General features: G+C 40.0%; 1 protein-coding gene across 3 annotated transcripts in view; it reads left to right on the top strand.

The window, feature by feature from the left end:
- GBF1 (golgi brefeldin A resistant guanine nucleotide exchange factor 1) overlaps nucleotides 1–21,349 on the top strand; it is a 101,228-nt gene that overhangs the window by 48,470 nt on the left and 31,409 nt on the right. For 2 of the 3 annotated variants that reach the window (XM_066191307.1, XM_066191308.1), the window contains exons 4-8: nucleotides 9,424–9,555; nucleotides 14,601–14,719; nucleotides 15,348–15,456; nucleotides 15,818–15,878; nucleotides 17,542–17,596. In XM_066191307.1, coding sequence (XP_066047404.1) covers nucleotides 9,424–9,555; nucleotides 14,601–14,719; nucleotides 15,348–15,456; nucleotides 15,818–15,878; nucleotides 17,542–17,596 — 476 coding nt within the window. Of the gene's footprint in view, nucleotides 1–9,423; nucleotides 9,556–14,600; nucleotides 14,720–15,347; nucleotides 15,457–15,817; nucleotides 15,879–17,541; nucleotides 17,597–19,028; nucleotides 19,104–20,460; nucleotides 20,497–21,349 lie in introns of all 3 variants that reach the window. The other variant, XM_066191309.1, reaches the window with a different exon arrangement.

The raw sequence follows: 21,349 nt of genomic DNA, 5'->3' as shown, positions 1-21,349 counted from the left end.
TTTCCCAGTCCATTGGCAAGAACATAATGCTCACTTGTCATTATTATAGGAATTGAGATGCCTTTTAATGCAGGTAGCATCAAAATTTTGGCACATGTGTGTGCATGAATTACTGATTGCTTCAATTATTGCTGGGGGGGATAGAAAAATGTTGCTTAATGTTTTTACTGTTTCAATGTCTTAAGGTAATGGTTGTGTTGGCTGCAAGCAGGCTGGGCTCTTCTTCCTTTTGCTTCTGTTCCACTCTTTTGGGTTTGAAACTAATATCCCCATGATGTTTTGCATTCTGCTCTCCACAAGTCTCCCGTTTTGTGTGTGGGTTCTTGAGCTCTGGGCCATTGTATTTTGCCATTAGCACCTGGGAATTTTACTTTCTGATTATATGGCAAAGCACAATGTCTCCTAGATTAGTTCAGGTTGAATAGAAGAATTTGTGCAAATCATAATAGCAAGGTACATTAAACATTTGAGAGATTTTTGTCATTAAAAGATTATTTCCTCTTGGGCCATCAGGTTTTTCTTGATTTCGTTCTTTGGATTTTGTCTGTCTCACTGATGCATTTTTGATTCTCCGGCAGCACAAGAAATGTCTTGGCTTGTTTGGGATTTGTTGTTCTTCAATTTCCTTTTAATTTTTCCCCTTGGCACTCATGGGCTTCCCTTGAGGAAAGGGTAAACAGAATGGAGTAACATTGCGACAGCTAATTGATGATAAAACTGTAATCTTTTTCTCCAGCCTCCTAGAAATAGCCAAGCTTTCCTTTTCACAACATGGTGAATTTGCAATGAGAGCTCTATTCGTAACATGGTAGGCACACAAAGCTGTGGAGAATTACTGTGCTTTAAAATACCAGGGAAGGAGTTTTAATTTCTCCTGGGCTTTTAAATTGCCTACTTAGCTTGGGCCTGGTACCGTGCAAGATGTGTAAAATATCATAGTGAAGCAAGTCCAGTGACTGAATAAGGTTCTGTAGAGTGTCACAATCTAATTGCTCTTTCTTCCACATGTGCCAATTTCTTTTAGAGAGGAAAAAGAGTGCTTAAACTTGACATACATCAAACTTGTACTGTCAGTAAGATGAGCAGCTAAGTCCATCCTCTGGACTTGGCCGTGTGCAATTCCCCACAGGTTTCATTTAGCCTAGTCTGTCTTGTTAGACTGGCCACGCTCTCTTCCTCGTATTAGGAGGGAACCTTGGGAAACCTGGCTCTAATTCACAACTGCAGCAAGATCAATAACTATCAGCATTTGGTCAAGGGCAGATGAATTTGTCATGGGATGGCTGCTTTTTGATTTGGTTTATTTTGGTTTAGTAATTTCGTTTAGAGTTGTGTCATTGGCTTGGGGGAATGCAGTGGGTTCTGAACTTCAGACCTGGTGCAGTTTCATCACAAAAACTGGCTATTGTCATATACATGGTGATTTTCTGCAAGAATCATTTGAAACAGTTTCATCTGGTTCTATAGAGAGAAAAGGTGAAGCTTGCCTTCATTTTTTTTTGCCTGTTTTTAATGAGATGGTTTTGTTTTGTTGGAGTTTTTAAGAGTGGATGTTAAGCTTCAATTACCTGTGAAACTTGTAATCAATTTGGCTTATTGGACTTCAGGCTAAGTAACTTCCACCTATGGGAGAAAAATGCTTCGGGAATGGGTAAAATCTCAAATCAGTTTCTGTGGAGTCATTGTTCAGTTTTCTGGAGTAGAATTAAGTGCCATTACAATTGGCATTAACAGTTTAGAGCTTGTGTCTGTAAAAGCCACAGAACTAGTGGTATATTCCAAAACCTGTCAGAGGCTTAGATCAGGTGTACTACCCCATCTCCTTTCCCTCAGAGCAATCAGCCTTCCTGTAAGGGAGATAAAAAACTATTTAAGCAGTTCTGAATTTGCTTATTTCTATCATATGTAAATAATCTTACGGTGAAATGTGCTAGCAAAGTCAAGTGGTGCTCTAATGCTTATCCTCTACTGTGATGTAGGAGGAAGGGTTTCATGAAAACAAGATTAGCGTTGAAATTACCCTTATTACTCTTCACACTGGCAAAAGATCCACTCATGAGAGAGCAGCTTGGAGATGGGAGGCTTTTACTATATAGTTACTTGAGTTTTTGCTTTTCATCAGAATTAGTCATGTCCTTTCAGAGGTGTTCAGGTCACAGGATGGGAAGAAATAGTCTAGGATTTTTAGCAAGGTCTACTCCTGATGACCTTCAACCTTACCGTACTAAATTACCCTTCAGCTCCCTTTAAGAGTTCTTCTTATTTTGAAGCAGTCTTTTGATTACAACGTCTGACTGGTACGTCTCAACCATAGCTCAGAAAAAAGTTTGTCACGATGTGATTATGCCCATCTCTGCTTGTCTCCTCAGTACTAAGGAATAAAATGAGAATTAAACAACTTCAGCTTTTGAAACCTCATATCCAGACACTCATGTGTCAGTCTTCATGACTGGCTTTAGAAATTCAGGGTGGAGCAAATAGTTATGTCTGTACTTTTAAGTCTATCCAAATAGAAACCATGGAAGTTTGCCTCCTGTGTAGTTCCATACCTCTGTTGATGGCATTTGCTTTCCTTGTGATTGAAGTGAGTGTCTTCTGCTTCTTGTAATAACACTCTAGAACAGAATACTACAGTTGGGTGAAAAGCACTTAAAGTAACAGTGGAGACACAGCTGGAGTTTACAGCATAGTTTTGTCTGAATATACTCTAACAAGTACCTGCTTATGAAAAAATGCCCAGGAAATTTTGATGGTCAGTCAGAACAGCTGAATTTGAAGCACAGCCTCAGATGAAACTCCTTAGAGCTAATGACTTACACTGATGGCATCCTTAGTGTTTCTGCTTTACTGGTAGATACAAGTAATTCCATAGAAGACGGTATTTAAGTTGAGTTTATGCTGCCCTAACCAAAGGATGTGAAGAGTCAAATACTCAGTATGCATTGTCATGCTTCCCCAAAATAAAAATCTCAGTTCTGGGGGGTGCTTGAGATCTTGGCACTATGGAACAATCATTTGTAAAGTCATGTTTAATGAAAGGGAGATAAACACATGAAGCTGGAGTGTGACAAATGAAAGCATTTGTGCCATTGTTATGAAGTTAGGCAAACAGAACAGGCTTGACATCTCTGGGTTCCCTTTGTCAAACTGCATTTGTAATTCCAGCTTTGCATTCATGTGTGGCGGTGAATGGCACTGTTTCGCTCTTGATTTGGTGGGTTGGGGCCCTTGAATGACCACTTTAATTCACAGGGCATTTGCTTTGAGGAGTATATTTTACAGACATCCTTAGAAAAGGATTGCATTTAATTCATGCTTCTCCTTCATTGGTCTGAATATCCTTGATTTTCAGCCTGTGATCATATTTATTGTATGCAAAGCTTTTGATACCATGCATTATAATGAAGTATTGATTTCAGAGATGCACAAAGCTTGCTTCCACACATCCCCATGGTGTGTATACCATGTTGTGCAATTTTCATAGTATTTATGTGTTCTAGAAACTAGGATGTAAACTTCTGGTTCCTCAGCTTCTCCCTAGCTGGCAGGATCCTGTTTTCTTTATCTATTAAGAGCTTAGATTAGGATAAGACTATGATATTTTGGGGAACCCAGAGAGAATATTCAGTGGCTTTTGATGACTTCTAGTTTATGAAGTTTAGTGGATATTGCCATTATTTTCAGGAAGGAGAACGAGAGCTTCCTCTCATAACACTAGCTGCTAAGTCACACTGTATAGGTGGCAGTCTGTTCTCAGATCAGAAAATATCTACAAATGTGCTACCAATTACACTGTGTTGCAAGGACTAGTCTAGAACTTTCAAGAAAACAAAATGAAAACAACTAAGACCCCCTTGTAGGGGAGAGATGGCAGAGGGTTCTTTTCACCTGGAACACTGTCTGTACCAGGGCTGTGTGGAGCAGAACATATGCTCAGGAACTAATGAGTGCAGGTCATCTATACCATAGCTTTGTTACACTTCTTATCCAATATTCATTGGCCATTGTTGATCTGGGGTTAAATGTCAGAGTCAATTTGCGAGCTGGAAGTCAGGGTATGTCTTTTTGTTCAGGTGCCGAGTGGCATGTGTTGCAGTCAGTCTGGAGAATTTGGAGAATTTGTTTTTGGTGTGGTGAAAAACATGCTCCTCCTCTGTTTGTCAGCTGTAGAGCTGCTGTCGTTGCAGTTTTGCCAGGGCATCTAGAACCAGTATGCATATACTGTTCTGTGCCTGTTACCTAGGGACTCTGTGTAAAGCAAATTCAAGCTCTGCTGATTTTTAGGGGAAGAAGTTACTAAAATTCTCTTTGCTGCTAGATTTGTTAACTTCTAAATTGAACAGCTGATAATCGCAGGACTAACTCAAAAGAATTTCTCATTTCCCTGCAATCCTGCATTTTGACTTGGCTGAGATTAAGCCAGTACTTATTTTAGCAGTTAAAATGTTTATGAAAATCCAGAAAGCGTGACCGCTCCATACTTTTAGACAGTTTTAAAAGGCAAGTACGATTTTGTCCTTTTTCCTTGTAACTTACTCAGTCTGACTTGCTGACTGCAGGGGCTTCTCATCCTTTGAGTGAAAAGACAAAACGTTTTGGTGTTTGTTGGGCGAACTGAGAATAAAGTGCACGTCATGTAAGCCAGAATGGCAGTGTTTGCAGAAAGTGGTTTTTTGAGGATGACCCAGGAAGCACCTGCTGTTACTCCAGTTTTCGGTGGTGTAGATAGATTGAGCCCTAATGCAAGAGTCCTGAAAAGCTGGATTTCTCCTCGTTGCAGTGTTATCTTTTTTTCTTTTTCTCACCTTAAGAAAAGAGAATGCCTGTTCATTGTACAGTTCTGTTTGTAAGCAGGGAACATAATAGTGCATGCTCAGAGCACTGCTGTTGTCTGAGCTCGTCTGCACTGGAGAGGTGCGTGGGATACAACTGAGACAGCCTTTCTGAAGGCTGGGCGTCAAAGGCCAACAGCTGCTGCATAAGAGGAGTCCAGGTCATGTGGTTTGGGTTGCAGTTGCCTGTCCTCGGGACAAATGATGTTGAAATAACTTGTCATAAACAATTTTTTCTTGTTCATTTACTCTGATTCGGAACGCATAGCCGATCCTGATAAGAGTCATTCAGGAGTGAAGGGTTGAACTGCCAGAGAAAGCAGCTTATGTGAGCGTTTTAGATCAGGAATGTGCCAACAGTGTGCTAACAATAAGAAAACTCGTCTGAGAGGGACCTGCTCCTGCACTTCAGGAGAAAAGGGACGCCGGAGGTCTGATGCAGTTTGTTTGCTGAAGTGCCAGAATGGCTGGATGGGATTGCTGAAATGGGAATTAGGTGCTTAAACATGAATTAGTTGATTAAATATCGTTATAAACATGTGTGTCTAAGTGCAAATAATCCATAGGAAGGATGAAGGAAAGCACTGTGGTATCAAAGGAATTGTGTCCTCATTAAAATTGCCAGCCTGAAGTGTTGGCTTTTTGGTACATTACTTAAGATACTCTTTCTCTTCTTCTCCATTTCCATGCGCTGCTTTAGGCTAGCTGAGCATTTCTGAATGTTGTGCTGATGCTGGTCTCCACTTGCTTCTCTGAAATTTTTTAAAAGGACCTGTGTGAAAACAATGGGGAGCGCTTTCCAGCTGGTCCCCAAAGCAGACCAGGCTCTTCGTTTAAGCCTTAGTCATGTTTCAATATATTTTTTCCCTGGCTTTGAGTGGATTTCAAAGGAAGGCTGCTTGAAGGAGTCCCTTGTGAAATTTTGCTCTCTTTGTGAATAGTTATTTAGTTTTTCCTTTTATAATACCCTTGGGCAAAGTCATGCTTGCAGGTTTGGTGCGTTTTCAGGTGGGGTTTTTGTTTGGCTGATTTTTTCCCCAGAGCTGAGACTGGTTACTTTAGCAGAGAACCATCCTGTATTTTCTAGTTAAAACACTGAGAAATGTCTCTTGCTAGAAAATATACTTAGAGAAACATGAGAAACATCTGTGTAGTATTTCTCAATTCTATCACTGGTTATAGTTACCTCACTTTTAATGCCTGAACCTGAATCTGGCAGAATAAGAGCGAAAGTTGATAATTCAGGGCTACTTTTTTTTTTTTTTGGAATGTTGTTACAAACATCAAATTTGTACTTCCAGACATTTAGTATATACCTTAGGTAGCCTTTGTTTTGTCACAAGGAATTATTAAAGTAGTAAATGATTTTGCTACATTTTCTGAGGTTCCTAGTTATTTTCAGGAGAGCACGGGATTGCTTTTACAGTTAGATGATGGCAAGACTTCTATAGTCTCTCTTTCGTGAAGTTTTAACTTGTTGGGCAGAACAATTCCCTCTAAAGACTATGGTCCCACCTTACCAAAGTATTATGAAAAGAATACTATTCGTTTCCTACTGTTCTGTGCTCTAGATCAAACCTGAGCTGTACTGGAAAAGCTGGCATGCAGTGTACCTTGCTGTTGTAGCTATTGATCCAAAAGGGCTGCCAGGTTTGTTCTGGACACTGCCACCTTTGGTGTACAAGGCTGAGAAAACCCGTTGAGGAAAGAGCTTCTGAACTAGCTTCACTGACCTCAACAGGATTGAGTTAAAAGAAGACACATGTTTGATTTACTGGCTTGTTTGTAAAATTGTCACTGTGTTAAAAACCCAGTAGCTTTAGGAGGTAGGTGGATTAAAAAATCCAGGTAGCTTTAGTGACACTTTCAGATGCTGAACCTCCTTTAACCCGTGAAAGTAATCTGTTTCAAGACAGGATACGGCAAGAATAGCTACAGTGTGAGTGTTCTTCTGTGCTCCCAAGCTTCCTATTGAAGCAAAGGACCACTACCGGGATTATGTTCTGCCTTGAAAAGGGAGCTGGTGACACTTGTAAGTCCTCCGTGCCTGCAAATGGTAAGAGGAGCTCATTGTAGTGATTAACTGAATACTCCTCAGGTGTGAGCAATGAGATTAGTGTTTCACTGACATTTAGATATTTCAGACAGTAGTCCTTTAGTGGGTGAGTCCTGCACTGAACATGCTCTCTTTTTGTCTGGCATGTTTTTATTTTTTTTAATACCACAGTACAGCTACCCAGTCTAAACAGTTTTACAGCATAAGCCATCAGTTTCAGAGTGCTTAATGTAAAGTGCTTTGTTAATGTAAAGTCTGGAATCTCTGAATATTAGGAAAGCTGGCCAAAGTTGCTCTGTAATCAACAATATGTGCCTAAGTTAAATCCTAATTATGAGAAGCTGTTTTGTGATCTTTATGTAAGTTAAAATTTCAGTTAGACTGCAAGGGAATCTGATCTTTAACGACATTAAGATTTACACTTCTAATTGAAAGGGAGAACCTGATACTCCCCCTATTCTTGTAAAGAACGTATCTATTTGTTGTCCCAAAAGATGTATTAGTGGGAAGTGTGATGCCTTATACATCCTCTGCTCCCAGGTGTGTTTATATAGTCTCATTCTATTGTGCAGTAATGTACATCTGCTGAAGTCCCATTTTTCTTACTACCCAAGTGCAGTGTTTTCATCCTGGAACTTACTGATTTGAATGAGGCTCGAGGAACTGACAGGCTGATAGTCTGGTCTGTAGAAGAAATCAGTTTAGGGAAAGAAGAATTTGAGTTTTGATCCCTAGTAGTCTTACTATATTTAATGCTGTCCAAGTGCTTGTAACCAGTCAAGCGTTCTATAAAGCACACTTAAAATAAGCATTAATGCAAGGATGTCTTATGATCATCTGGATTTCCATGTGCTCTTGAGAGGTGACACAATTGTAATGTTACACCAGCATATTATCTGACAAATTGGGGGAGTTGTTCTTAAGCCAAAAAGGTTGAATCATCATGTTCCTTTTTAACCCCTCACAAGTTCGTGGTGTTGGCCTTATTTGAACTGGTGGCTGAAATGTAAGAGATGGCATAATGATTCCCAAAGTCCCTTTTTAATTGCAGTTTTGCTTTAGTTAGCAGAACTTTGGTGTTCTTCTCTGTGCTCTTAACTTTTAAAAACATCAGCCTCTGTATAGTTTTTCCTGCTTTGCTTCCTTGCCATAATTTGACAGTTATGTTAACGTACTTTCTGACAGACTCTTTTGCTTTGATACTTAAGGCTTCTCAATAGGAGCTGTGATAACATGGAATTTCATTTATCTCAGAATAAGGGTTCCCTCAGCAAATAATTGAATTATGTTGGTAGATAGAAAAGCAGCAGCTTGTCTAAGGTTTCAGGAATTGCAGTCTTTTTTTCTCCCTGCCTCAAGGAAGCTCATAGGACACATAAGTTGAGTATTTGATTATTTGATTATTTGTGACACTATTAGCCATTAGACTTGTTAACTTCTATTAGGAATAAACAGTAGATTTCAGCAAGTTGAGCCAAGTGTTGTACTTAAATATTTCTGGTCTCAAAATTATTCAGGTTACTTTTAATGCATTCTTCAATGCCTATGGGCTGCTGTGTTGTGGTTGCCTTCACCTGCTTTTTAATGCTTTTTCTCCTAAATCCCCCTCAGGGCTCCTCTTTTCTTGATTCCTCCTGTTTTATTTGGTTGGGTTTGGTTTTTGTTTCGGTTTGGGCTTTTTGTTTGTTTTTCTTGGTCAATTTTCCTAGTTCTGGTTATTCTCTTCTGTATTTCTTTTCCATTCCCAAAGCGTCCTTGATCATCTTGGAAAGTTCAGGAAGCTTGTTAGTTGTTTTTTTCTCCAGCTCAGTAGCTCGGTGCCTTCTTGTACTGCAGCTTTAGAGGGGATCCTTTCTGGCCTAAACAGCAAGTGGAGAAGAGTGTGCTTTTTAATTGTTTGGTTGAGAGGCTTATACAGTTATTTTGAGAACAAGACAGAAGAGTTTTTAAGTTAGGCTATCTTGTGGGCTTTGTGTCTTTGCCAAGCAAACATTTAGTGTTGCAGAAATGCAGTTTGTATTCAGGCAAAGAGCTGCAAGAGGTCCAATGAACCTGGTTGAACATTTGTACTCTGCTCGTGATTAACACGGGGTTTTATCTGTAGCAGGATGTTACAGGGCTGGCAGAAGGTGGGGCAGGGTCTATATCGTTCATGGGGTCACACAATTCCAAGAGTAATAGGAAAATGCAACCAAATCTGCCAGTGAGTTAAAGCATAAATTTAGGCAGCAGTGGCCTCTGTGTTGTTTACAGAGTGTTCCTACAATCAGATTTTAGAAGGCTCCAGAAAGCTGTTTTGAAGATTGCAAGAAAGTGAACTTTACAAAGCATTGCTTTTAAAATATACACATATACCTCTGTGTGTGTGTATGTGTGTATGTAAAAGCAACCCTGACCTTCCAGCCAGCCTTCTGAAACTAACCTAGAGCAGGCTTTCTTTCCTCTGAGATGAAACTTGCTGTATATTCTTAAAGAGAAAGTGAATCCTAATAAATCAAGTCTAATTGTCTTTTTAAAATTCTTTTTATTTTGCAGAGCTATCTGAAATTGAACCTAATGTCTTTCTTCGACCTTTTCTGGAAGTAATCCGTTCTGAAGACACTACAGGCCCCATAACTGGATTGGCACTCACCTCTGTGAATAAGTTCCTCTCATATGCACTAATAGGTATGTTATGTGACTTGGTGGGATTTACCAAAATGCCAGCCAAATGCATCTCTGTGAGCTGCCTTTGGCCAAGATACATGCTTGCAGTCTTAATGTGGAGATTGGGGAAATAAGAAAATTGTCTTTAACACTGGGGAAATCAGCATCTGCAGTTTCTTAATATCTTACTGGCTGATCTTTGATGGTGCTGCAGCAGTGTCTGGAGTCAGAGCCAAAGCCTCTGGTCTGCCCTGACTGCTGTGTGTGTGCTTAGGGCCTGCTGGAGGACTGTGCTGGTCACCAGCTGCTTTTTAATGCCCTCCAAGCAAAAGGGCCAGAGAGGGAAGAATACCAGCTTGGATTACAATGTTGTAACATGTAGAAACACAGTAGGATTTATTTAGTTTTGTGGGCTAATATTTCTGCTCTAGAGTGAGGATGATTTTTTGCCCAGTCCCAGACCTTGTCCAGTGGTGTGCCAGTAATCTTCACTTTCCACAATTGTCATGGCAGAGACCATACAGCTGCTGCCCAAACTTTCAAATTTGCACATTTTCCTTTGGATGTGTGAAAGACTAATAATGTGCATGTGGTTAGTTCCTGTGGCTCAGTTGGCTTGTAACTCTTTAACTGGCTTTCTGTCTGCCATCAATGTGTCATCCCGTTGTTAGTGGTACTCGAGTTTCCTCTGTAAGTTCTGTTAGTACTTCGTGGTCATACCTGTGCAAATTACAAAACCTGTTATCTGTGTTTGTTTATACATAGTCTTACTTGAGGAAAATAATTTTATCAGTCTTCGTTTCCCCCTGAGTTCAGATTTCTCAGCTCTTTTTCTCCTTTGCATTTTAAGGGAACACTTTCAATTTTTGGTACTGTTGTTTTAAATATTTAGTTCTTTGGAAGATAGCATGAAGGCAGTTAGAGAAAGAAAGGGCTTTACAGCAGTGCAAATCACTTTTGTGGGAAAGACAAAACTAAAATGATCAAAAATAGAGAGTTACAGGAGAAAAGATGTAAGTGTTGGATGAAAATCTAATGTATGAAGACTTCAGTTAGTGGGTAGTATTTGATGTAATTAAGTGGCAAAAATATAACTAGAATGATGCAATAATGATGTAAGTTCCTAGGACGAAAAAGAAATCTTAAAAAATCAGCCTGTAAAACATGTCCCCCTGACGGATTAAGCAATAATGCAAAATATGACTTTCAGCATTACAGTGAGGGGTGCACTCTTCTTCTGGGCTCTTGTGATCTCTATCACATGTCCAGGCAAATGTCTGCACAGCCAACTGACTACAAACACTTCATTTGAGGCAGAAGCAGGAAAAAATGGGGTTAAGAATTTGTAGCCTTTCTCTAGCTACTTGTTCTTTAGAATATTAATTGGGTCGCTACAACAAGACTTGCATCCCTGTAACTGTTGGTGACTGTGTGTCTTTGTAGTAGACAGTGGAAGACTCTCTGCCTGGCTTTTTTTCTGGGGCAGAACCTGTAATCTAAGACCTTAGTTGTTGCTTCAGGTGACGTTCAGAGCAGCCTTGTCCTTTGTGCTGCTCCAGATACCAGTTAGACTGGGATTAGTGGTGCTGGCTGTACATCTGGCTGGGTCATGTTGTTAAATGAAAGCTTTTTGGTATTATAATTTCTTTTTGTAATATGAGACTAAAAGTTGTCTGAAGACTGTTTGCCTAAACATAAGAAATTCTTAAAACTGTTCTTAATGTACAAATGTTTCTAACTATGCAGAGCAAAAGAGAAGGATGCTGGCATAACCATGGTAGGGAAATTGCAGTGTGGCAGATATTTATAGCGTGTTTTGGGGATGCATAATGACAGGTGAAGCCAGCACTTTTTTAAAAAGTGACATTAGCTTTGTCTGTTCTGTGAGTGGTTGGTTTTTGCTGTACACATTGGGTTGAAAACCAGGATGCAGTGAAAGGGCCAAACTCCTCTGATAAATATCTTTGTTTAAAATGGCTTTCTTTTCCCATTTCCAAAGTATTTCATTGCTAATCCTTGTGCAGTCTCATTGTTTTTTTATTCTGTCACATGTCAGAAGGTGGTTATCTGTCTCCTTTTTAGGCCAGTATTGCTGAGGGGTATGTTTTAAAACCACTTAGAAAAGAATAATTCTTGAGTAGAGTTTAAGACCTCTGATCTCTATTAGTTTGAATTGCAAATTCACTAATGGTATAGTGTGCAATCACAGCTCAGATAAAATTACTTTATATCCACCATGTGTGTGTTTTAGCAGGAATAGTTAGCCTTACAGTGATTATCCTCTGCTCTAAGTACTTCTTACAAAAGTTTTAATTGATAAATTACACAATAACTTTTAAAGTACTAGAAAACTGTGTGGCAATACTAAACTTCCATTGATTGTTATCCCTCAGATTAGTTATTTCCTTGCTCAGCAGTTTTGCAGTAGCTAGTGAGCTGTCAGCCTACTGGATGACCTCAACCCCTAGCTGTAGGAAGGCTAGTGGCTAAATTTCAGAATTGGGTTTTTCTGTATTCCTCTCAGAAAAAGTATGTGCTCTTTTTATTGTCCACAGCAGCTTCTGGCTCCATTTCTAAAGTTAGCTTTCCCTGATGTTGAGGGAAACATGTGTCTGGAGAACTATGTATCTGTAACTGTTGCTCAGCTTCCAGTGAGAGGACTTGCTGTGTAAGGAGTCTAAAGCTTGTTCTCCCCTCTACCTTTTCTGTCTCCTTGGTGATTTATTTTAGTTCCGTTAAAGGTGTTACTGAGCAGGCTTCTGGCTTTCCTGAATTCCCTCTGATTCAGAGCCTGGAGTTTCTGATTTCTATTTGTTCTTTTGCCCACCTGCTGTAAAACTGCACCGGGTATGAAATGTGTGTATCTAGATGGGGTATCTAGATCTTTGCATTGTAGATGGCAATTTTCAAAGTATTATTGTGCTCACTCAAACTTCTTGTTAGTGATTCTGAGCAGGCATCGATACATCCTTCTGTACTGTTTTCTCACAAGGGAACAAAGATTTTTTTCTGTATCTTGTTTCTGCAAAGTAGAAGTATCTGTGCTTTTAATTGAACTCAAGAGGCTTTATAAATTGACCTGAATTTGTAGTGCTGTTCCAGGGAGCCAGAACTGAAGTAGTCAGGCGTGATGTGTGTCGGGAGAGAGGTGTTGAAGGTAGGGGCTAGAACAGTGAAGCACTACTCATAGATGTGTTAAAGAAGCATGTGCACAGCTTGCTTGCATTTCCTTTTCACACAGACTGTTAATCTGTAACTACAATTAAATATATCCCTAAGACTAGAGTAACTCACATCTACTGAAAAAGGTGACAATGAAGTGAATCTTCATGGTGTCCTGCCTGTGGGAGCCTGTTCTGCAACAAGTTGCTTTTTTGTGTTGATTCCCAGGGGGCTGCTTTCCACTGTGGTTACTGAGGTTGGTTAACAGTACTGCTAATGTAGGTGCTGGCATTATAAAAGCACTGGTCTTTGCCTAATTTAATTAAGACAATTCAGAATGAGCCTACGTCACCATTGGTGATTTAAGCTGTTACCTCCACGAATAAGAGTGCATGAGGCACAAACCTATGACTGATTTTATTGCCTCTGGTGGAAGAGTAGTAGCTTCTCACTGGATTATAAGCCGTTATTGGAGGTATGCAGAGGACTGCTTTTGACAGCCAGGCCTCTTACCTAATGCTTCCCCCTATCAGTTTTGTATCCTGTTGTGTGCTGCTGCTAAACTAGGTGAAGAGTGACTGATTGCTTTTAGAACAGCCTTCTTGATAGCTCAGTGAAGTTTGCCTGGCAAACCAGGAGAGGAACTCACTCTAAACTGTGCAAGATTTCTCTGTGTGTGTGAACAATGCCAAAAGTAAGCAAGTTCTGTTCTTAATAGGAATATGTAAGAGATGGCAATGGCAAAGGGCTGTTTCTGTGCAGATTTATGTGATTCTAAAGTACACTGCTGCCATTTCAGTTTCATGCAACTATGAGAAATTTCCTATCCTGCAGCTGCTCAGGGTAAGAGTGTGGTAGAGGCTGCTGTCTCTGGACCACAATAAGTGCAGCTTTCTTTAATACCAAGATAGCCCTTTATAGCCTTTCCTAGATGTGAACATTACTGGAGTCAAAGAGGGAATCGATGAAGCTTCTCTACAAAGCATACAAGGTCTTGGGTGGTTCCTCCGTCAGCATCATTCTTGCTGGAGTTCAAGAGGCCCCATTGCCAATTAATGAGGTATTAAGCAATGTTTAGATTGTCTCCTTTCTTTCCTAATGACTGTTTAGGTAGAAGGGTATCAAGATTCTTGCCCAGTGCCATATTGTCTAAGTGAGAATGAAATCAAAGCCAGAGGCAGCTTTTCTGAAGCCTCTGAAATGTAGCATGAGATACAGTTACTAGCAACAATCTCATCCTAAACATTCTCTCAACTGCACCATTGTTTGTAGCTGTAAAAGACTGAAATAGAGAGAAGGAGCCTTGATGAATGATTGGAGTGGGAGGCCTGCAGCTCTGACACCTAAACTGTGATTATGTCTGTCTGCTGTTTTCTCTGGGGAAAGCTACTGGTCTGTTCCTTCCCAGCTCTTGCTCCTTGAGAGAGATGTAGAACAAGAGACAATTTTCCCTTCTCAATTTAATGGAATCTGTTTGGCATTTTCTTCTCATGAGAGTAATTTTAGGTTCCCTATGTTTAAGAGCTGTTTTTTCTTTATTCCTAAGGAGGCACTCAATGCATTTAATAGCTGATTGTGCTGTATTGTAGGGAACAGAACACAGTCTTAGAAGTTAATTTCTAAAACATAGAGAACCAGTGACAACAGAATTGTATTTATTTTCTTTGTTAAGGTGTATCTTTTTGCAAGTGTAAGTAGATTCTTGATATATCTTTCTGAAAGCTCCCAGTTATAAAGCTTTTCTGGTAGTGAGAGGTGAGTTATGTTCTTGTCGGGTCAACTCACTGCAAGTCACATAAATTGAGGAAGCTGAAGGTCACACAGAATCTCCATGTAGATGTCTCCCCACAGAGCTGGACTGTAGATGGCTGTTCCCTGACACATATTTTTATTCTGTTATTCAGATCCCAGCCATGAGGGCACAGCAGAGGGGATGGAGAACATGGCAGATGCTGTCACTCATGCTCGATTTGTGGGCACAGATCATGCGAGTGATGAGGTTGTCTTGATGAAAATCCTACAGGTAAGAGGAGAGAAATGGTAATTACCATAATGGTTGCTGCCTGTTGTGGAACATATCTTGTTACATAGAGATGAAGAGGAGGGAGCAATGTTTTGACTCTGTAGGAGCTTAGCGATAGACTTTATTTTTAAACAGATGGCTCATATACCTGTGGTAAAAGCTTTTCCAAATGAAAATAGTTAAAAGCTTAAATTAAATGATTTTAAAGTTATGAACTTGATAATGTGGTAGTATTGATAAGCCTACATTGTGTGTGATCTGTGTTGAGGGGGTTAGTTAAGAATATGGAGCTCTAAAACTTATTTTTGAGAAAAATTCTCCCTAGAGACAAAACTATGGAGTGTATACCTCTTTGGTCTGTGTACTTCTAAGCAGATATCTAGTTCCTGAATAATTATTAAATGTTGGGTAGCATGCAGTGTATCGGGCCTCTTTTAGAAGTGGGTCAGGAGATCTTTCTTGTCTCCTAATTGGCTTCTTGAGCACAGCATTCAGTTTGAAATGACTCCAGGAGAAACCTCCTTAGGTTTTCTGTTCATGGCAGTCTTTCTTGAGGAAACCAACCTCCTCTTGGGAATGCATGCACATATCATTGCAGTGTGGTACATATGGGTGCTGTTCTTTGCAGGTGTTGAGGACGTTGCTGCTCACCCCAGTGGGAGCCCACCTCACCAATGAGTCGGTGTGTGAGATCATGCAGTCCTGTTTCCGCATATGCTTCGAGATGAGGCTCAGCGGTAGGTTTGTTCATACTTCTCCCGTTAAGAAATTGATCAGGTTTCCTCAGCATTAACTAGTTCTGTTGTAGAGCATGCATCCATGGAAAGCTGCTGAACTTTATATTATTGTGTCGTTCTACAACTTCATGGAAAATTTGTTGGGTGTTCGCTGTACAAGTTTGGACTGCTCTTTTCCCCAGCTGTGTAGCGCCACCGTGTGATGCCATGACCGTTTGCAGTAACGCGGGGTTGGAGCTGGTTTTAATAAATTTGCCGTAATCTCTGTAAACAAGACTCGGAGGGGAGTCTGCTTGAAGAAGCCTCTTGATAATATCACACTGAGTAATGACACCTGTGTTATTTGTTTTTGTCTTCGCAGAGTTATTGAGAAAATCTGCAGAGCACACTCTGGTCGACATGGTGCAGCTGCTCTTCACAAGGTAAACCTGCTTGTGTTTGCCTCAGCATTGCCGAGATGGCCCTCTAAGGACAGAAAGATTCCACACTTCCACTTAAGGGCCCTCAGAAAAATCATCCAAAATGGTCATTATTTAGAGGTGGAAGGGGATGAAGGATTTGGCACTTTTCTCTAGGGCTGACCCTGTCAGACTGCAGGGAGACAGAGGTAGGGAAGGTTGCCTGGTTTAAGGTGTCCTTTGAGGAGAGATGGACAGCCAAGTAATGAAGAGCTTTAGGATAGAGAACCAGTTTCAGGACAGAGAATGCAAACTTCACTGAAAAAAAAGGTGCTCTGAAAAATATAGCTCTCTTTAGCAGAGAGAATAGAAATGGTGTTAAATAGCCACACATTGATTTCAAGCTGAGAGCTTTGACCTCACACATTAAGGAACATTTAAAACTCTTGAAACCGTGTGTCTTGGACAAATGTTCTGCCCTTTTCAGCACCCTTCAGGTGATTAAGATGACTTCTTTAAAACTCAATAAGTTAATTATCTTCAAAACTGCTTCTCCAAACGGTGAAGTAATCATAGACTTTCTCTGGGTATTGTAAAAAGGAAATTTTTATAGGTACAGATATACTTCTAGTAGAAGAGGATTTTGGTAAAACTGACACCTTATGAACCACAGTTGCATCATTTTTTTCCCGTTGTCACAGTTCCAATGGGATCTCCGTTTTTTTCTCCTCTCCATGCCCTGCATCGTGCAGTGGGCAAAGTCAGAATCAATCTCCTCAAAGAGGAGAGACCACATTACTTTTTCTCCAAATGCATATGTGCATATGCATATGTGAATTTTACTTGGTGCTTTTTCATTACTTACTGTGTAATCCTCTCCTCTGTCCTTGATAAGGCTTGGAGACACCATCACCATCTGTGCCTGTGGACATTGGGATAGAGATGCAAGGCAAAGGCAGCAACTGCAGGGGTGGTTTGGCCATCTTGCTTTCCAGAAAAAGAAACAGCCAAAGCTGTGCTCCAAGGCTTTTATACCCTCATCAAGTAAAGACAGAATTGTAGTAAAGAAACAGAAGAGAGAGCAGGGTGTGTGGAATTGTAGAGCTGGATGTGCTGTCATTTGGTAGCACAGGTGAGAGCAGTCTACCTCATTCTGAGATAGGAACTGCTTATCTCCAAAGATTCAACTTAATGTACCTTTGCTGCACTCCACAATTGTGTTTATGTGATGCAGAACAAAGGGTCACTGCTGGGGTTTCTACAAATTCCGAGAGGAATTGCCATGATTAGTAATAACATGTACACTGCAAGAGTCCTGGTGTGGACACTGACTTAGCAGCTGTTTTTAGCAGCACTAGAGAAACCTGTTTTGAACAAAAGTAAATGGTCCACTGCTGAAAACATGCACTGAAGGAAAAGAGGTGGTCTTTACATGGCAGGAAAAATCAATATAGAAAAATAGCCATTCGTAGTAATAGCATGCAAAGCACCTCTCATCTATACTTGTGTGGGATTTTTCCAATGGCATATTTTGGCAGGAAAAGAAATTAGGAGAGTCTCTCTGTGAAGAAAACCCAATTTGGATTTTCTGGTATCTGCAGCATGACTGGAAAGACCAACCTGTTTCTTTCCCCTTCTTGTTAATCCATGTAAGCTTATGTGTTTTGGCTTGCTCTTTATATTTCAGGTTGCCTCAGTTTAAAGAAGAGCCTAAAAGCTACATGGGAACTAACATGAAGAAGGTAAGACTCAGCACTGTGTTGACTGTTCTGCTCCTATCTTTGGCTTGCGCTCATTTCTGTTTTGTTTGTTTTCACACTTGTATTTCTTCATTTCTACAAGTCCCAGTTCACTGAAGAGCATGTTTAACCACATAAATAGACATAGAATCATTAATTCTGTGGGACTAAGTCCACATGGTCCAGTGGCAAGTCTTTTTAATGATACTGCTGCCTAAGTGAGACAGTCTGGATTCTGGGAACAGCCATCAGCTGCTGTGGGCTAGAAAACCCCAGCAAGTTCTGAGACCTGATGGTGTCATTGTGTGGTTATTTGCTGTCTTCTGCTCTTTCTCTAGCTTCTTTTTCATCATTCTTCATTCACTACAAGTCTAATACTGAGCTCCTTGGATATATTTTTGTCCAGTTTCTCCCGTGTAGAAGGGAAACTTTTAAAGGCTGGTGAAATAACATGAAAGCATGAAATTGGCTTTTGTAGAAAAAGCTTTGGTGACTTCTAGAAGGGACATCATTCTGTGGTGAAACACCTTAGTTCACATGATCAATGCCATCTCTATTACCAGCCAAATCAAAGTAGAGTTTTCTTTATCTCTCTTTCCCTAAATGTACAGTTTTCTGAGCATGGAAGTTCTGGATTTGTTCAATGCCACCATCCTGATCAATACAGTGAAGTTTTTAGCAGCTGGATTCAGTATTTCAAATACCATGATGTGACCTTATATGATTATTAGTGTAGTAATTTCTTACAAAAGAGAGATCCCATTGAGGAACTGCATATCTTCTACTATATTCTTTATATTCCATATGAAGAATATCAGTAAAGGTAATAGAGTCTGCTGTCAAGAGCAACAGGATGGGGAAAAGTGCTAGAGAAGAAATTACCACCTTTCAACTTAACACTGAATATACAGTTTATAACTTCCACTCCATTTTTATTTCAATGAGTTGAGAGAAGGAGCAGCATAGGGTAAATGAGCATACATTTCAGAGCCAGTATAGCAGTGTTTTGAGAGACTGAATGCTTGGTTGTAGGAATCTAAAACCTAGTAAAGCTTAGGGCTTTACTTGTTGTATAATAAACTAATGACTGCTTGTTTCCCTTGCTGTGGGAGAAGCCACAGGATTTGTGATGATGGTAGGCTGGCATATGGAAAGCTAAAAGAGATCAGGCTAATGTATGGCAGGTGTGAGGTCTGTGTACAGAAGGTGTAAAGTGAAGGTGACTGAATTTAGGAAGGCTGCCCTTACCAAGTGATGGCTGCTCCCAGCTCGGTTAAGTGATGCTCTGTCTTGTGTCCGATCTGTGCAGTTACCCTGTACTGTCTCTGCTGTGCATGCCAGGAGTGTGCCCTGCAGCCTTGCACTCTGCCAGGTTATTCTTCTCTTTGGGTTTATTTTGCTTTGTTTAAACCATGCGTTTGCCTATCTTTCACAGATTTCTTCAGGTCTCCTCAACAAACTGGAGCTAAGTAGTGGGGAACAGCCCAAAGCCCTGAACCAATTAGAGAGGGTATTGATCTTTAAGAACCTGAAGGTCTCTCTCTCCCTTCTCCCTTCTTACCTTACTCCCCTCTTCCTTCTCTTGTAAACACCACCTGAGAGATAGTTACGTTGTGTGCAGCAAATCTCCCTCCACTCATTTGACACAGCATGGCTTTTGGAGACAGTGCATGCCATGGTTGCTTTGCAGTGTTGTGGCTGCAGCTGGGGCAGGCTTGGGAGGGAGAGACCCTTGTTTTACTGCAGTATTGAGTGTCTTGGTGAGTGCTGCCTAAGACACCATCACAGCATCCTCTGGAGGAAGGGAGTGGGAGGGCATGGGTAAGATTTGACAGTGAAAACCCAAAAAGAATTGTAAAAAGTGTAGATTTGTCTCTGAAGTGTTGTGTCTTGCCTGTTGATCTCAATTATAGACATAGCTCCTCCATATATCTGAGGAGTCTTTTGACCCAGCATGCCTTAAAATTTTTGTAGTCGAGGTTTATCTCTGAACTTTGTTACTTGGTACAGGGCCACAGAGTTCAATGCTTTCTAAAGTTTTTTTGAAGGAGACTGCTGTGTATTTTCAACATCTTTGTTCATGTTTCTACTGAAATTAAGGACGTGTCCAGCATAGTATATACTAATGGGAGTTCAGTGGGGCCCAACTGATTTATGAAACATGTTAGTCCCTGCTAATTCCCCTAGAAAATACTTCTAAAGAAATACTGTAGGCATGCAGACCATTTGGTTTGGATCAATCATAGTAACCCTGAAAAACTAACTTAGACAGGACTGTTCTCAGTTTTCCGTGTTGGTTCATAAACTTAATGTAACTTTATTTTTTGTCTGCCATTGATGTTACTTAGTCCAAACAGAGCTGAACGGAATATTTAGAAATGCCACTCTTTTGTCCTGCGTCTAAGACAAAATAGTTACACAAAAAGGATAGTTTGAAAGGCAGTGGCTCAAGACTTGCAGATTTACACAGAGGTACACAGAAAAGAAGACTAAGAAATGTTTCCCTTTGCAATAGAAAGTGTTCTAGGTAAACATTGGGTTCTGCTGTGGGAATTAGGAGGAAGATAAATCTGAATTTTCACAGATTTTTGGGGTGGATTTTGTTCATAGTTGCCTAAGATGCATATATCCATTTCACCAAATAACCTTTATCAGTTGTTGCAGTACAGGCAGGTAGGTAAATGAGATGACTGGATAGCCTCGGTGTCTCCAGGACTCGGATCGTGGACTGCGTTCTCTCTGCATGCTTTTGTGTCTTGAACGCTACTTGGTGTGCTGACCAGTTCCATGCTGCATCTAGAATGAGCTTGTGTTTTAGTATAATCACTTTAATTACTAATCATTGGCCCCTGCCCTTTTCTCTTGAGGCTTACAGTATCTTATGGAAAAACAAACGAGTACAGGTAAGGTGGCTTGTAGAAAAATGAGATCTCATGGACCCTTTAAAAAGAATCTTGTAGTATTACATTTTTCTTCACCTTCCTAGACCTTAACTAGAGTTTTATTCGTAAAACCTCATCTATCAAAGGAAGCATTTCGAGTCTTGTAGTTTTTTTCTTCTATAATTTTGTGGACTTTTTTTTAATGCAAAGGTAACTCAGATAAATGTAATTGAATCCATACAGAATTCTCAGATGAACGAACAGTACCATTGAGCTCCCTCTCTCATTTCTAAAGAATTTTTTTTTAAATACTAACATTAAATGGTTTTTACCATCAAAAGTACAAGCTTAATGTAGTCTCAAGGATGTTGATAATTAGAAAACTAATGTGACTCTAATATCACTGAGCATGGAAGAGGGAAGGAGAGTTTTAGATAATGTGTAAGATTCAGGATATGTTAATGATCTATTAAATGCATTTAGTCAAAAAGGCAGCGTTAGGGTTAAAATATCAGTGTGTTAACATACAATGAAGCTTTCTAGAGAAACTGGGAAATGCCTAGGAAGTGAAGGTAAAAACAAGATTTAGAAATAGTTCCTTTAGTCAAAGGCAAACTGTACAAGTGTTTTTACTTTTTAATACTAACATTAAAAGCAAGGAGTCATGAGGTTGTTGCTTTTTAATTCAAAGAAAATTCAGAAGGAATGATGTTACTTTGCTGTCCTTTGATACATGTATTGTTTTAGAATTCCCAAACTCAGTGTTTGTTTATTAAAACAGCATTTAGCCTCTTGACACTGGTGAAACGTTTTTATTAAGCGTTTCTGTTTGCTTCTGAAAATTTTTAAAGCTGTGATTCGTTGAAGCAAAAGG

The sequence above is a fragment of the Chamaea fasciata genome, unplaced genomic scaffold, assembly GCF_029207755.1.
Source record: "Chamaea fasciata isolate MVZ Bird 193981 ecotype frontalis unplaced genomic scaffold, bChaFas1.0.hap1 SCAF_9, whole genome shotgun sequence".
NCBI classification, from domain to species: Eukaryota; Metazoa; Chordata; class Aves; order Passeriformes; family Sylviidae; genus Chamaea; species Chamaea fasciata.
Note: the sequence above shows the minus strand (reverse complement) of the source record. Positions and strands in the feature narration are given on the sequence as shown.